The sequence below is a fragment of the Dreissena polymorpha genome, chromosome 3 (assembly GCF_020536995.1).
Source record: "Dreissena polymorpha isolate Duluth1 chromosome 3, UMN_Dpol_1.0, whole genome shotgun sequence".
NCBI lineage: Eukaryota > Metazoa > Mollusca > Bivalvia > Myida > Dreissenidae > Dreissena > Dreissena polymorpha.
Genome location: NC_068357.1, coordinates 136821272 through 136838947, shown reverse-complemented (window position 1 = coordinate 136838947; position 17676 = coordinate 136821272). Strand labels below are relative to the sequence as shown.

At 34.6% G+C, this 17676-nt stretch overlaps 1 protein-coding gene across 2 annotated transcripts; it reads right to left on the bottom strand.

Moving 5' to 3' along the window:
- Positions 1 to 14441: 14441 nt before the first annotated feature.
- Positions 14442 to 16741, bottom strand: LOC127871601 (C-type lectin domain family 4 member F-like). 2 transcript variants are annotated; one of them, XM_052414696.1, is made up of 2 exons: positions 16058 to 16741; positions 14442 to 15829 (listed from the first exon to the last, which is right to left on the bottom strand). In XM_052414696.1, exons 1-2 carry the CDS (start codon positions 16575 to 16577, stop codon positions 14772 to 14774), a joined length of 1578 nt encoding a protein of 525 aa, XP_052270656.1. In that variant the 5' UTR covers positions 16578 to 16741; the 3' UTR covers positions 14442 to 14771. The 2 variants fall into 2 exon arrangements, with proteins under 2 accessions (XP_052270656.1, XP_052270655.1); XM_052414695.1 differs by having other exon boundaries at positions 14442 to 16741.
- Between the last annotated feature and the right edge of the window lie 935 nt (positions 16742 to 17676).

The following is a 17676-nucleotide window of genomic DNA, read 5'->3' as shown; positions in this document are numbered from 1 at the left end:
GGGAAGGAATTTGTTTTCTTTGATTTGGAAACAAAAGGGTTAGGTAAAGTTTATTTTTAACATATTCCTTATTCACAGTGTTGCACATACAGAAGTTTATCTTGGTCCAATTCAGGTATTTAGGTACTCTAAATCTCCAAAGTTGAACTTCTTTTAAAAAATATACATATTTACTTACATGTATAACATAATTCAACCTGCTACTGCTGAGTAACTCAATGTGTCAGAGATATCGTGTGAATTGTTGGTCAACCTAGCATATGATTGAATTGCAACAAGAGTTATGTTCAGACTAATTTCTCATTTTGCTTTCATATAATACATCATTCTTAATCTTTATTGATAAAATGATAGTAAATACCACTTAGATGATGCAATGTTACATTACCCACAACTGGCTTTAGTATATTATTGTGCATCGTTTAAGAATTTAAATACTACTCTCTTCGCTTCTTCAGATTTATGAATACATAAGATCATTAGATGCCTACAACTTACTTTGATATATCCATGAATGGAAGAAAAGAGCGTTTCAATTTTCATAATAACAGTTATTATGCCCCCCTTGGAAGAGAGAGTTAATATTGTTTTGCTGGATGTTTGTCTGTGGGTAGATCATTAAGTTTCCGATCAATAATTTGTCAACTTTTTCACTGATTGGCTTTTTACTCTCCATGTGCATAGGGATTGGACAGTATATAACCCCCATTTAAATTATGGTCACTAAGTCAAAGGTCACAATAAGTGTGAAAATTGTTTCCGATCAATAACCCTTCAAGTTGAAGTTCAACTGAAAATTCTCTTAAACCACAATGCATAGAGAATGAATGTGAAGGAACCTCTTCTACGATTGTTCACATTAAGCTTCAAAAAAAGTCCTGTCCTGGTGGGGGGCAATGTTTTTCCCTTTTATATTTAATGTAAACACTTCAAATGTATTTTAAGAAGTTTACATTGTACTTGGGGGAGCGACCCAGGGCTCTGTGATTAACGGGGCTAAAATGGATTTTGTGCAATTTCTATTTAAAAATTTTGTTTTGTTTTTTCAGAGCACACTTCTCACATAATTCAGATAGCTGCAGTGCATTCAACTGGTCAGAAGATTCCCTTGCAAGCGTCAGAAATAACTGGAGTGACAGTTGTTAGCGACTCTATGCTTGTCAAGAGACAAACAGTAACAGCTGTCCCCATCAAATCTGCATTGACAAGTTTTATAACATTCTTACAGAAATGTTCACCAATTATTTTAGTTGGGCATAATATAGAGTCTTTTGATTGTAAAGTGTTGCTCCGTGCTATCCATACTTGTTGAAAAATGTTTGAGTTTCAGCAAAATATTTGTGGCTTTTTAGATACTTAAAAATGTTAAAGGAAATATTACCAAATATGAAATCATATAAGCGGGAACATTTAGTTTAAGACGTCATTGGTGAATTATACATGGCACATGGCGCTATACAGGATATTTTAGCTTTAAAAAAGTTAGTGAACTCTGTTCCTCTTGACCAAAAATTGTTAACAAATATTCATTCAGCTTTTACCGAGCAGTGTTAACATACAATGTGTAACTAAATGTTGCTTCCAACATCAAATCTTTACAAACCATAATTGATACAAAAGTTATAAATCAAGGTGTTGCAAGGAAAGTTGCAGGAAGTGGATTTCAACTTAAACATTTGAGTCCTGTATCAAAAAGAAACGGACTGAGTGGTTTGAGGAGCCCCCTTTCAGAGGTTACAAACGGACAAATCAGAGTAACAAAATCAGAGAAAATAATACGTGCAATAGGGAGTTATTTGTTGCCTGACATCTAACCAATTGTAATTTGCATCTTGTATATAGATAAGCTATGAAATCTTATAGCTGTTACATCATTGTTTTTCCTTCTCGATGACGAACATAGTTGTGATTCTTATGTCAGTTGTGTTTCTCATGTTTCACCTAAGTTGTAAGATATGTTTGGCAGTGCATTAAACCACAGATGGTGTGTGAAACATAATTGCCCAGCTTATTGTATTCTTTGTTGTTTTAAGCTTCACTGGCCAAAGGCCAGCGGGGCTTATGTTATGATTCTGTGTCCGTTGTGCGTGCGTGCCTGAACGTTTCCTTTAAACATCTTCTTCTTCTAAACTACTGGTCCAATTGTGATAAAATTTCTCAGGAATGTTCCTCTTTCAACGTTGTTCAAATTATGCCCCTGGGGTCAAATTTGACCCTGCCCCTGGGTCACAAAATTGAACATATGCTTATATAGGGTCTATTTTGTGAAAACTTCACATATTTTTTCGTCCATAACCATTGGGCCTTGGGCTTCCAAATTTGGTATGTAGTGGCATCTTATAGTCCTCTACCAAGTTTGTTCAAATTATGCCCCTAGGGTCAAGTTTGACCCTGCCCTGAGGGTCACAAAATTGAACATATGCTTATATTAGGCATTTTTTGTGAAAACTTTAAAAATCTTCTTGTTCATATTAGTATGGCATAGGGCTACCAAATTTGGTATGTAGTGACATGTAATAGTTCTCTACCAAGTTTGTTCAAATTATGCCCCTTGGGTTAAATTTGAAACTGCCCCGGGGGTCACAAAACTGAACATATGCTTATAAAGTGCTTAATTTGTGAAAAAAAGCCTAGGGCTACCAAATTTGGTATGTAGTGACATCTTATAAACCTCTACCAAATTTGTTCAAATAATGCCTCTGGGGTCAACTTTGACCCTGCCGCGGGGGGTCACAAAATTTAATAAACGCTTATAAAGCGCCTATTTTGTGAAATCTTTAAAAATCTTGTCGAAAACCATTCTGACTATGGCTACCAAATTTGGTATGCAGGAACATCTTATAGTCATCTACCAAGTTTGTTACTTCGGGTCAAATTTGACCCTGACCCGCGGGTCACAAAATTGAACATTATATACGCTTGTATCTTGCTTATTTTATGAAAACTTTAAAAATATTCTTGTCCTTAACTCTACATCTAAGACTTAGGGCCACCACATTTTGTATGGAGTGAGATATAGTAGTCCTCTACAAAGTTTGCTCAAATTATGCCCCTGGGGTTAAATTTGACCCAGCCCAGGTGGTCACAAAATTGTACATGTGCTTAAAAAGGGCCTATATTTAAGTATCTGCACATGCGGAGAATATTTGTTTCAGTCTTTTTTTCAGCAGTGGAGCGATACAGGGCCATCATGGCCTCTTGTCTTTTAATATACATCACACAGTTCAAAAAATAATTTTAAAATACCTAATACATATGTTCAATTTACAACAAACAACATGGGTAACAGGTGGGTGGGGTAATTTAAGATGTTTATTTGAACATCAACATTGTTTTTACAGTTGTTACATCTGAAATATTTTCATAACAATATACATTATAAATATTTCTACGTGTATCACATTTCAGTTGATAATTTGATTGTTATGGAGCAGTTATTATATAGATATGTTTTAATTACTATTACAATGTTAGTCATTGTATTTTTGAAATTACGTCCATATTAAAATGTCTATAGCAAAAAAAAATCCACGGTGACCTATCAATTTCTTTACTTCATTTTAATGCTTAGCTAGTTTACTTTAATTATTGAGAACTTCAAATGAATATGAATATTACATCAACAGAAATATGTATCTGTGTTGCATGTTATCTATTTTGAACTGTGCAATAAAAAATTCAAAACAAACAAAAAACTAGTCATACTTATTTCTCATTATTTTTTACGATTTCCATAATTTTTGGTTTTAAAACTGTTCACTATGATAATACACATGTTACAGTTGCTAATCTAATGCAATCTCAATACTATTATGCCATTTTAAATGTATTACACAAAAACTTTTTACCGTACCCCCAAATTTATGCCCCGCAAAAATGACCTTTTTTCAAACGCACATGGCATTTAAAAACCTTCGTTATCTCAAAATTATTCACGGTGACCTCTCTTTTTTATTTTATATTAATTTCAGATACAGATTCATTAATCACCATACAAAAAATTATAGCATTCCGGATATTTTGAAAATTTTCACAAAACGATCGAACATCCTTAAAAGCGTTTTTCTGACAATAACAAATAATTTAATTGGATACTGATTTGACTGCTCTTTTCCTGTGACCTGGCTCAAATAATAGAATTGTCATTAATCAAATTATTTATTTCGAACATTAATCAATTGCTTTTCTTGTCCCTCGGGATCAATGACTCCAGCACTTTCCTGTTGAGAATTGAATACTGCTAAAGGCGATGCTAGGGGGCGTGAGAGATGTTGCACCTTCCAGTATCGCTCGATTGTTCATTGTCGGCTCGGGTACTACGTACATGTACCCCGTGTTCTCTTAAGTATACTTACATGTATCCCGGGTACGGTAAATATACTAAAATGTACCCGGGAAATTTAACCCTAAATCCGTCGTTGTCGACTATTTTTTTGTAATAATTATATATACACATCAGGGCTTAACGCTAGCTTTTTTTCAACTAGCCCGTTCGGGCTAGTAAATGCAGAACCTACTAGCCCTGACCAATCTTTCATGTGCCCTGACCCAAGTATTATAAAAAAGCTTTATATTTATCATTCAACTTGTATTTTCTCGTGCTTGGAGATGCGCAATTATGATTAAATCATTCTTATTAGCTAGCCTTACTAATGCTTTTGAATTCAATATTCATCTATTTAAGACATCTATTTGTAATCTTCACGCCATTTCTGGAGAAACTTTCTTGTTTTTTTTATTTCCTCCTACTTTCTCTAACTTTCCTCCTTCCCTTTTTTTCGTATCCGAGGAACCCACACCCCCACCCGTAAAGCCAAACTTAAACAACGACATGAACGTTAAAACCTTTTTTTACATAGATTGCCGGGTTACCGTCTTACAAGAAATGGTAAGTGAATCTTAGCAAAATAACGTGTTAGGGTAGTTGTAACAATTGTACAGGGTTAACTCTCTACTAAAAGCCGGGATCGACCATTATTATTAGTTTTGCTAATTGAATTGCGTAAAAAATATTGTCAAAACACTTCTTATCTAAATAAAGTCTCTATCTTCCTCTAAATGGATTTATTAATCGTCTAAAGGATAATATAACTTTTCCATAATGACAACAAATTAAAATTATTTAAAATTGATAAATAACTATTAATTTTATAGTAACTTTGTGTAAATGTCGAGTTTTATACCTTCATCATTTCGGACGATCCTGGACGATCCCGGCTTTTAGTTTCAAACGTATTTTCATTGAGAAAACACGTCACTTCGAGGAAACCAATCAAAAACCGTGTCTAGCGGCATTCCGTTTAAAAATAGGTACTGACGTGTTTTACCAGGAAAACCGCCGGGGATTTTCTGAATTGTCGGCCTCTTTTTGATTGCAATCAGGGGGTTCCGAATCTATTGCGAGATACGATCCGTTTGTTGTCTCCAAACTCACTCTGGGATTTAATTGTCATCTGATCGTACTGTATTAAGATTTTTGCATCTTTGAAAAGCTTATTTAAAACGCAGTTTATTGATATAGAACATATAATCCCGCCCAAAATACACACGACCGGTCGGGCATGTTCCTGGGACATTGGCTAGCCCGGACCAAGGTACGGGCAGTGAATGTCGTTCAGACGTGCCTTAGTGTTAAGCCCTGCACATTTATGTCAATTTTCTGTAGTATGGCCTCTATATTATCGGAACACATACTCAAAAAGCATGTTGATGCAGTGTTTTTTGAAGAGAAGCGTGTTTAAGATAATTGGTTGCGCGTTTTACGACATCGGATTTTGGGCGCGAATACAACTCGGGTACAGTCTAATATGGACCGAGTACAATTACGTTTATTTACCATGCCTGGGGTACATGTAAGTTTACTTAGAGTACCCAGGGTACATGTAAGTATACTTAAGATTACCCGGAGTACATGTAAGTAGTTCCAGAGCCGACAATTTCCAATCGAGCTCCATTATCCCTCATGAACCGACTCAAAAAACCGAGTCGGCAATATTTGACTTAATTTTTGGTTTGGTTGCTCTCGAGGGATCGAAAATTTCAGAATCTTCCTTAAAGCCCTACGGGTTTGATCCCCAGAAGCGACATTGAAAACTAGCATACTTTGTTATCTAAAAGGCTGCTAAACCTGATATTCAATAATAATGTGAATTTTCTCTCACATGATGTTCATCAGTCATATTATATAAAACCTTACAGCAGTAGTAAACAACTGGACAATAATTAATGAACGCATCTTTCATTTGTCTTTGACACTTTGATTTTGACATGGCCTAGATTTAAATATGTGACTGGACTTTACCAGCACTCTTGTAACAGAGCTAAAGTTTAAATGTACCATTGAAGATCACCTAAATCCAGATTTGCTATTATAGACGTGTGAAAATGTTTAAAGGTGTGACAAGTAAGCAAAAATTGGTCATTACCCAGAGGCCACAACTGATCTATGACTGTATTAAAAAAAGAAAAATCAGTGCCTGATTTAGATTTCCTTAGATAGTGCAATAAATACTAATTTCATAAGCATGGTAACAGTTTAACGGTAAATTCTACCAATGTGTCACAACAAGGCCTTGCATTTAAAATCTAGGACATGCATGGTCATTTCTTCATGAAATCAGGACACAAAATTGTATTTTAAGTCCTTAATTGACCTGGCTATAAATATCAGATTATTATAAGCTCAATCAGTATATTTATATCATTATTTATGCTTTGTGTATTGTAAACATATACACAATCATGCAGTTACATGATAGCAATAAATAATATCAAAGCTACCCATACTATAAAGGTCATTGACAAAGCCTATGGTCAAAATGTGAACACATTGAGTGTAACCTCTCGTGCCAGCAAAAACAACACGTTGACAGGTTGTCATTTTTGACAGTTCTACTTTCACTTTCATTTTGTGATATCAAACTATTAACAATAATGTGGCTGAGAAAAATATCGCCATTGCTTTTTATGCCCCCGGTAGAGTGGCCTATATCAGTTGAACTGTCAGTCAGTCAGTCAGTGTGTCAGTCTGTCCGTCCGTCCGAAAACTTTAATGGCCATAACTTTTTTAATATTGAACATAGCAGCTTGATATTTGGCATACATGTGCATCTCATGGAGCTGCACATTTGCAGTTGTGAAAGGTGAAGGTCATCCTTCAAGGTCAAATGTCAAATATAAAGTGTCTGTCTGTCTGTCCAAAAACTTTAACATTGGCCATAACTTTTTCAATATTGGCGTGCATGCGTATCTCATAGAGCTGCACATATTGATTGGTGAAAGGTCAAGGTCATCCTTCAAGGTCAAGGTCAAAGGTCAAATTTTGCAATATTGAAGATAGCAACTCCATATTCGGCATGCATGTGTATGTCATGGAGCTGCACATTTTGAGTGGTGAAAGGTCAAGGTCATCCTGAAGTTCCCCACAGGTAATACTTTGCAGTTCCCCCAATTTTTGTCCGTACCTAAAATTGTTCGTACCCACTTTTTTGTTCGTACCCAAATTTTTTTCGATCCCAATTTTTTGGGTTTCCAAATATTTTTTCGTACCCAAATTTGTTTTCATACCCAAATTTTTCTCTCAAAATGTGTGTACCAAATTTTTTTTCGTACCAACATACACAATTGTGGTGATTGTGGTGATTTAGATAAACTTAACTTGATGCTTTTATATCCATCCTCTCAAAAGCATCGTCACACCAGTACTTTCAGTACTTTGATTATGATAGTTTTCCCACACGATTGATGTTTTTGATAAAAAATTCTTAAGATGTAACAATAAATGAAAAATGAAATAAAGGGTAGCCGGATATCGTTTGTCTGCAATGGTGCAAAATGCGCCTGTGCTTTTAAAATGTTCCATTTTCGTAGAAACTAATAAAACACGGATACAAGTTTTGAATGATAAAAAAATAAGTTATTTGAAAGCATTAGTAAAACCGTTTACATTTGATGAAAGCAAAAAGCAACAATAAAATGCGTTAAATTTGAACAATGACAAGACACCGAGTTTATTCGCCCGATAAAACCGAATCAAATCTTACCATTTTAGCAACATATTTCAGATTTTAAAAAGTTTTAAATTATGCAATTTCGCAAACTTTCTTTAATGTATTTCTATATATGCTCTCATCATTAACAATATTTAAAAATAAAGGTCAGCGATTTTTTATGTAATAAAAATATAAATATTAAGCAGTACCCGCAATTAATTTACAACATTCAAAAATGCAGCCGCCTTTAGCGAAAGTTTTTGCAAATTAATTGTTACAGTTAATATAAATATCATTATATTTAAAATAACATAACAACTTGATCCCCAGCCACAATACTGACGTTTCTACAAAGATAGTGTGTCGCAAATAATGTGTTCGTGCTATGATTATTTTATCAAATAATTGAAAATGTTGGTTTGTTTCTTCATTTTATAGTTTCAGCTAATGCTTTTAAACCATAAACATCAGTTTTTATGTGAATACCTTTTCTTTTAAAATAAATCTGCATGTGCAAGACAGTTGAGGAATTTTCTTTTAAACAGCTAGTTGAACGTCACAATAATCACATAATAGTATATTTTATGGTGAAAGGTTAAGCTATAGTCGATAATAAATATGGCGCAATATATCGTAAGTGTTATGCAATATAAGTACTGGTGATCATTGTAAACACAACGGTTAAACACTTACGAAACTCCTTAAAACAACATAAGACCTATACTAGTAAGGTTTAGAAAAATATTTCCAATAACCCAGCCGACCATAATTTTTTATGCCGACTCTACATGTAAATGTAAGGTATTTTACACAAAGATTCGGCAGATTTCTGCATATCATTATCAAATAAAAGTACTTACCTTAGTTTTTTAGAATGTTTTTATTCGCTTAATTAGTTAAACCATTCAGTTGTAATTAACATTATGTAGAGAAGCTGTGATTTTTCTCGTTATAATGCATATTTTTAACGGAGCAAGAAAATAAGTACATGTATATATAAATGACCTGACTGAAACGCTCACTTAGTCTTATTATATCGATACATTTTAAATTTGTAGGCGTAACAAATAGTTAAATTTTGGCGTGCCTTGTCTAATTGTAGTTATCGGTGATCCGTTGTTTTATTGGTGAAAACATATTGTTTTCTATATCATGGATTTTATATAAGTTTCCAAAACAATGATCGAGCAAACTGGTCTTTATTTGAGATTACCTGTTTTTCCTGGTTTAAAAACTCAATAAAATATACTAGTGATACATGAACCACTCCTAATGAAATCTTTAAGAAAGAGGAAATAATAACATGTTTTCATGTGGGGTACAAAACCTGGTCACCATGTTAAAGCTTTAACAAAATGTGTTAACAAAATAATAGCTATCTGTATTACCCAATCTTACCAGGTTAAGTCTTAGATAAGGCTTAACGCACTATAAATCTTCATTAACAGATTGTTACAACATCTAGGCTGTTTTTAGTCTGGGTCTCATTTTGCAAAAACAACGTCACCGAACTCAAATCTTTGGCTATACCTTGAACTCTGGTTAGTGCGTCAATGCCATCGAGGCCTCATGTAAACAATAAGTTTAACTGAAGGCATGTTAGTACCTCAGTTAAAACTATGAGTTGTTATACTGGTTTCAATCATCGTTTGTATAATTTAGAATTGTTTAGACTTTAAAATTTTGAATTTCATATTGGATGGCAAGTATGGCCGTGTTTAGTCCATTTTCAACTTAAGCTCCTTGGTTGAAAACTGAACATGCCATTGTGGTCTCATAGTTTAAATAGCCTTTAAATAACCAACATCACATTGAACACCATTCCCTTCACTACACGGCCAATATGTTTGATATTTTGGTGATTACCTTGCTCTAATTATGTCCAAGTCTAAACTTTATACACTACAGGGATCGCATGCTTGTAATACTTAAATAACAAAGTGATTAAATATCTCCTCTGAAATATCTTTGTCCTTATGTTTTGTAAATTGATGCCTTACAGCCTTAATGTATAGTGATTCACTACGTCAATCGTTGAAATTCGAACCCAGTGATAAAAGCTGGTCACGAACTGGATGAAACATGATTTGTAACACAAAAAGACCGTTAAAATATTCTCTTATTTGGTATGATAATTGGGTGACCCTCTTTCAAAACGTACCAGTAAGCTGCTTAAATTGTTCATCAGAGATACAGATTTGTTTAAATTAAACCTTAAAAAATCTTTATATCATGCAACTTGTTATAAAACAGTACCATAGTAGACAAATTGATATATAAACTTTATTAACGCAATATATTAAACATGTGCTGAAACAACACAGTTTAAAGTTAATATGTCATTTTTTCTAATAACCCTGATGCCACTTTGGTAAAGGTGGCCTAGGCCCGTTGGTCATATTACTAATTAAATCTGGTATTGCAAAATCAATTTGTTCTGTTATTATACATATCCGATAAATAATGTATTTGTAATGTAAATAGCGTTTTTTCAGATGCCTCTAGGGGTTAAAACTGATCTTTTGCTTTAAGCATATAGTTCATTCTGACTTCATAAGCAAAACTACTTTGAAACATGTTCTAAAAACAATGCAGAAGAGACGTCTAGTGCCATCATGTTCAAATTACACCCATTTGTCAAAGTACCCCATGTGTATGCCGTATTTTTCATACAGACTTACTTTTACAAATTCGGGATCATTCAATGAACATATTCGGATGTTCATATATCTATTTTGTACGCTAAGCATTATTCTGTTTGTGCTCGAAAAACTATTTATTAAACATCCTTTGTCTTATAATTAATTACTCACAACGATACGAAAAGGCAGTCATTTTTTTATAGCTGTAATAAACAAGACAAAAATATTATACTATATGAAAACATTATATGTATATAAAAGTGCATGCAGAGTTTACAATTAAGTTTGCTATGTCATATATGGTGAGGCAAATATAAACGAGATAAAAAAAATTGTGTGCCATATCGGAAATGAAAGTGAATGAATGCAGTCAATAAACAACAGTTTCATAAAATAATAATTAAAAACATCGAACCAAACAATGCTTTTGTGAAAACTCGTCTCAAATTGACCTTGACTTTTAGTATCGCTAATTGGTAATTGTTACATTTGGCTGATCATTCCAAATTTGATTCCCATGCGTTATAAATCCTTGGGTATTCTATATGCCTTTACTGATTTGCGTTGATTCAAAATTTAAATTGAATGTAATTTATTGAAGTGAAATGTAATGTTATGCCATCAATATACGTGTTAAACGCACACACAAATAAAAAACCAAAATCAAATACAGGAAACAATAAGAGAGTGTTATTATACCCTGCACAACAAAATGATAAGAAACAAAGTTACTTGTTTCAAGTTTTTGTTTCCTTAATTGGTCCTGCTGATAGATTTCTTTTAAGAGCATATCTCGAATACGGTTAGAGGTGTAAACTTCAAACTTAAAAAGGTAGATAGATCGCATAGCGGAAAAGTGCAGTCCACAAGAGTAGAGCTCCGATGGTATACTAAACACTGCGCTAACCGCGAACACTGTAAACGAACCTGGTATGATGTACTTGAAACAATCCAACATTGGTATTCATTTATTAATTTTTGTTTATAGAATCTGGCAAGAGCTGTAGTTGAATACGTTATTTTAAATAAACGAGTTAAGAAATAGGAGGCCTATTAACGGCTCTACTGAACAAACTTTACTGAAGTGTAGAAATTCCCGCGTCAGGCGAAAATTGGTATTATACCATATAATGCTAGCGTAACTCAAGCCCAGCGCAGTCTGGTATAGAGCTACCCGTTCCGCTATTTAGACCGCAAAACCTTATGTTACTTGTATAGCAACCAGTGTTGCTCCTGACCTATCTGAGCGATTTTATATGACTGCATAAGGCACAATACCCATATCGCATGACGCTGCTAGAATGATATGACAACTAGTTCAAATATTTGTTTTCACATGCTTTAAACGAAATAGACAGGTCACTTTCTTTTATTGTTGACAAACGATTTCCTAAAAGCAAATGACACCACAGTCTAACATAATCCTATTTGTGTTAAACGCACACACGCCATAAGATTTATCAAACTATATCTTGTTCATAAAAATGTATTTGCATTTATTTATTACGATGATATAAAACAAAAAATAAGGAATAGCATTTACGAAAAGTATCACGTATAAAACAACATAACCTTGATAAAAAGTCATTTGAAAATGAATTTGATTCCATTATATCACTCCAATTGAGGCATCACAGCAAAGTATTCAAATATGTATACACATACGCTTTCATGGAACACTGACATCGAACGGTTCGTTTTCAGGCATCAACAGAGGTGAGTGTTTGTCTGGTTGGTACGGGAACATGTGCGAATATGGAGGCAAGTTATCCATGGTAAACCCCTAATTCTTTGAATTGACCATTCCAAGTAAGTAAGCCCATTTAATTTTCCTGTCTCATACAGTATTAGCTTAAAGTAAGACAAATGTGTATTCTGATGTTTCTTGATTTTCTTATTATTCCTTTATGTTATTCAAAGTATATTATTTAATATATGTGGTCAGACGTTTTCCAATACAACGAATGTTGTATTTGAAGAATGAGATGTCAATGTTTACATTTTCAAAGAATAACAGCCTACTCTTATGTTAGAACTCTGAATAAGGGTAAAAATATATATGCTTCGCTCTGTGAAAATGGGGCTAAATGCATGTGTCGTCCCAGATTAGCCTGTGCAGAGACGAAACGTTCCGACAAGGCTTGCTTTTCCTTAGGAAGAGACTTCATAGAAACGAAAATTTCCACAAAAGCGGAGAAGGTCATCGTGAGTAGCCTCAGCGTATGTGCAGTGCATTAAGCCCCGTTTCCCCAGAGCGAGGCGAAGTCTTTAAGTACATGAAATAACATAGACTAAAGGGCGTTTGCCTCACAATAAACTAACGAATCTCGTTACATGGATTGTTTCGATGAATTGGTAGTTGACGATTGAACACAATGTCAAGGCGTTTTTTAAGCCAATAAAAGACACATGAAACGACTAACGCAAATTAACTAAATTAGATTTCGAAATCTAAATAGACAAGTTCAAGCTAGAATGAACAGTTTAACAAACGTGTGCATAATAGGGGCTTATATAGTCCTTAAATCAAGCGCGCCTGCTTTGCAAGGTGTCAATGCCATTCTGCAAAGCCCCAAAATCGACAGTACATGGTCACGAGATTTTTGTTTGAATTTCTGGTATAGCATGACCGGCGATTCAATCGAAAGTCCTAACGCCTACATCAAGGATGCAGTGTCCAGACGTTTGATGTGGCCCCTCTCTCTGGACACCATTGACCGGAATGGCGAAAAGCGATAGTTTTTATTACATTCCAAGCAACACTTGCTAACCTCGATTGAATAGAAAAGAAAATATTGAAGAATAAATACAGTTGTTGATATGATAGCAGAGATCCATACTATTTATGTATTTTGACTCTCGGTGAAATATAATGTTCTTGTGTTTTTTTGGTTCACCTTTTTATTGCGAAAGGTTCGACATCGACGAAGTACAATGGCATATCCTTATTATGCGTACAAAAATGACCTTAATAATTTAAATTACAGCAATAGCTTAATTCTAGACACTTATCAATTGAGTATTACTTTTTTCCGTCTGCTAATATTATACAAGAAAGAAAACACGTCAAACAAAACACAATTTGTTAAATGAATGTAGCTTAAGTCGCATATTCAATATTCATATTATTTATGTATTTCGACTCTCGGTGAAATTAAATGTTCTTGTGTTTTTGTTCACCTTTTCCTTGCGAAAATTAATGTTAAGACAATTCTTATTACAATTGATTTGTTATTCGGTATATTTACATGTATATGTTTTTTAAAACATGCGTAAATCTGTAAAAAAAAAACAACATTTAAGTTACAAGAATGTAGCGTGAGTACATTGTACTTTTTATGAGAAGGGTATCAGGTTGATGAAGCTTTTGTTCAAATCGTATAGTGATAAAATAAACTATAAACCTACATATTTCACAGTTCTATTGTCTTGTCAAATGCAGCAACGAAGCAACACTTCTGGTGTAAACCCAATTCAAACGAAAGGCAATAACGTAACAAAGATGCTGATATGTTCATTTAGATGATATTTAAATACCTCGTTTGCCTTTGGTAATTACTAACAGTGTATTATTGAATGGGGGTCTAGAAAATAGTTTTATAGTATTACTAAACAGAACGTCAATCTGAACATTGGTAATAACTCATGTAAAGTTTCTTGTTACAACTCTTTGACCTGAATACTCTTGAAGAGACTAAGTTACTGCATGTATGAGTATGTAAGTAATTCAGCACTCACCTCGTGTTTGTCTGTCATTTGAACAAAATGTCATGCGTGTGTTTAATATATACATTTGTATAACTAGCGCTACTGCTTTGACATTTATTGGAAAATATTGCAAAAAGTATGTCTGTGGTTGACATTCATTTAGACAATTGAAAAATAAAATATGAACTCAAAGTCGGAAATATTCCATTAACATAATAATTGTCTAAGTTTTCATATTGCATTTCCATTCGTCAAAACATGCATGTTTGTTCAGTATATGTTTTATTTCCTCACTAAAATAACATAGGTTATTCTGATTCAAAGTTCCATAAAATGTTTCTATATGAAATATGGATCACCCAAATTATCTGCAATCTCTTGAGACTGCACGTGTAATGATACGAGTTTCCTTGGAATGGATAAACCAGGGCTACCAGTAAGCTAGTATGTTAACCAGGCCCACCTCACAAACATACGCCCATTCTCCGCGGCAGTTGTAATCATGCCACTCTCCACTGTCCGTGTGCATAACCAAACAATGCTCATCTGAAACATGAGTACCGGTATTTGGTTGATTTTCGGCCCACTTCTGGAATTTTCCCTGATTGCGCATCGGAATAGAATCTCCGCTATGTTCCCATTTCCAGTTTCCTTCGGTAACTCTGTCACTGCCACCAAGGTAACAACCACTGACAGAGCTTTTATCTGACATCTCCATAATGATCGCATTCTCTTCCTCACTGTTAATCTCTACTAGGTACCCACCGACATCAGAGCAGACTTTAGATGCCGAGTGATAATCCGTACGCTTCTTTCCAAGAACATAGATAGACGTATCATGCAAGCGAACTGAACTAGACGACGCGCTCAACGCTTGAAAACGTGAAGGCTTATTGAAATCCGCCTCTAATTTATTTATCATCGCCTCGAAATCAGGCAGAGCCGATGTCTCACGCTTTACTCCTTCTAATCTCCGGTTAAAATCTGTATCTAATTTGTTTATCATCGCATCGAAACCATACAAAGCCGATATGTGACGCTCTACTCCTTCTAATCTGCGTTTGAATGTTTCATTCAGAGAATCCAATTTAGTCATGACACTTTCCATTTGTTGTTTTATTGCAAGTATCTCTCTACTTTGAATGACTGTTATGTCATCAATACGTTTAACGTGTGATTTCAATTCGCTGTTATCTACTATGTAAGATGCCATACTCCGGTTCATCCTATCAACATCATTCATTGTAGAATTGACATTGCCGTGTATCCTTTCGACGTCATTTTTCATCGATTTTTTCTCAGACTCAAAACCTTTTCTTGTCATGACACTTTCCATTTGTTCTTTAATTGCACGTATCTCTCGACTTTGATAGACTGTTATGTCATTAATACGTTGAGTTGTCCTATGAACATCATTCAATGTAGAATTGACAAAGCTGTGTATCGTTTCCACGTCGTTTTTCAGCGACTTTTTCTCAGACTCAAAACCTTTTCTAGTCATGACATTTTCCATTTGTTGTTTCATGTCAAGTATCTCTCGACTTTGATCGACTGTTATGTCATCAATACGTTTAACGTGTGATTTCGTTTCGCTGATATCTACCTTATAAGATGCCATACTCCGGTCAATCCTATCAACATCATTCATTGTAGAATTGACATAGCTGTGTATCCTTTTCACGTCATTTTCCAGCGACTTTTTCTCAGACTCAAAACCTTTTCTTGTCATGACACTTTCCATTTGTTCTTTAATTGCAAGTATCTCTCGACTTTGATCGACTGTTATGTCATTAATACGTTTAACGTGTGATTTCGTTTCGATTAGATTGACCTTGTACGATGTAAGACTCTGGCCCATCCTATCAACATCATTGATTGTAGAATTGACATATCTGTGTATCATTTCAAAGTCATTTTTCATCGACTTTTTCTCAGACTCGAACCCTTTTCTAATAACTTGATTGAAGACAAATTGATCGCTTGTCGGTCCTTTTTCGGCTTTTTCATATCCGCATTGGCTGACGTTTTGAATTTTACTGGAAAAGCCATCCGTTCCATGCAAGAGGTGTGCCAACTGGCTGGAAAAGTTTCCAATATCATGGCGAAGTAATGCAATTTCTGCCTCCATGCCGTCTTTTATAGCGTTTATCTTTCTATCCAGCACATTTACAAGTCCTGAGCTGCACACGACGGCAATAAGTAAACTGATTACCGTTAATTTGACAACGTACGCCATATTTGCGCTAAACGTTACGGTTTAAATCTATGTAAAAGTCACACAATCACAAATAATGCAATTTGCGTCAATTAGGAATATGCATTTCAATTTACAAGCTTGCAGCCACTTCATGTGCATTTGCATATGATACAATCACAATAAGTATTCCGGCTGATCCACTAGTATGTGCCCGATATTTAGAGTGTGTGTTTAACAGACCTGTATGGAACGCCATAGCTGTCTTACTTTGTTACAGTTCTTTCTGTCTTCTTTAAGACACTGTATTTTGACAAGTCAGCCTCACATTTGGACAAGATAACACGACGGTTCGACATAATAGGAATGTATTTTGACAAGTCAGCACCAGATTTGGACAAGATAACACGACTGTTTGTCATAATAGGACTGTGTTTTGACAAGTCAACATCACTTTTGGACGAGATAACACGACGGTTTGACATAATAAGACTGTATTTTGACAAGTCACCACCAGATTTGAACAAGATCTTAATGAATTTGTTGAACGATATCCCCAATCACTGCATCATTAGAGTCAAGCAAGGTGACCCGGCAAGAAGCATCAAAAATCTCTTTTTCTATACGATATACTCGAAAATATATCGACTCCACTACATCATTTCTAAACGATTCAACATTCATTTTTACTCCTATGAATTGCGTTTTAACGTAAACAAAACGAAAATTATAATATTCGCTAATGTAAAGCGTACATCGTTCGATTTGTTATGTCTATAACTACAAAATCCCATATATTATTTATTCAAAACAAATAAAAGTAAAATCGTCCAAGCTTCCGTAACTATCCGTAATCCAATTACGTGTGTAGATGGCTTGTGAGAGGAGCTTCGATAATTTCACAATGTTAAAGTTATTTTATTGCTCTGTCATTATTTGTCGAAGCTGCTGAGTATACCACTTAATTCGCCCCAATTTTGGCTATGCATAGTCGTCATTTGCACAGATTTGATTCCACCATGTTCTGCGCTGGTCCTCCCATCCTTCCGTTCCAATCAATCTATATAACTCGTGCATTTGAATTTCAATTGCGTGACTACTACGCATGCATTTGCAATGCCAGTAAGAGCCCAAAGCGTCC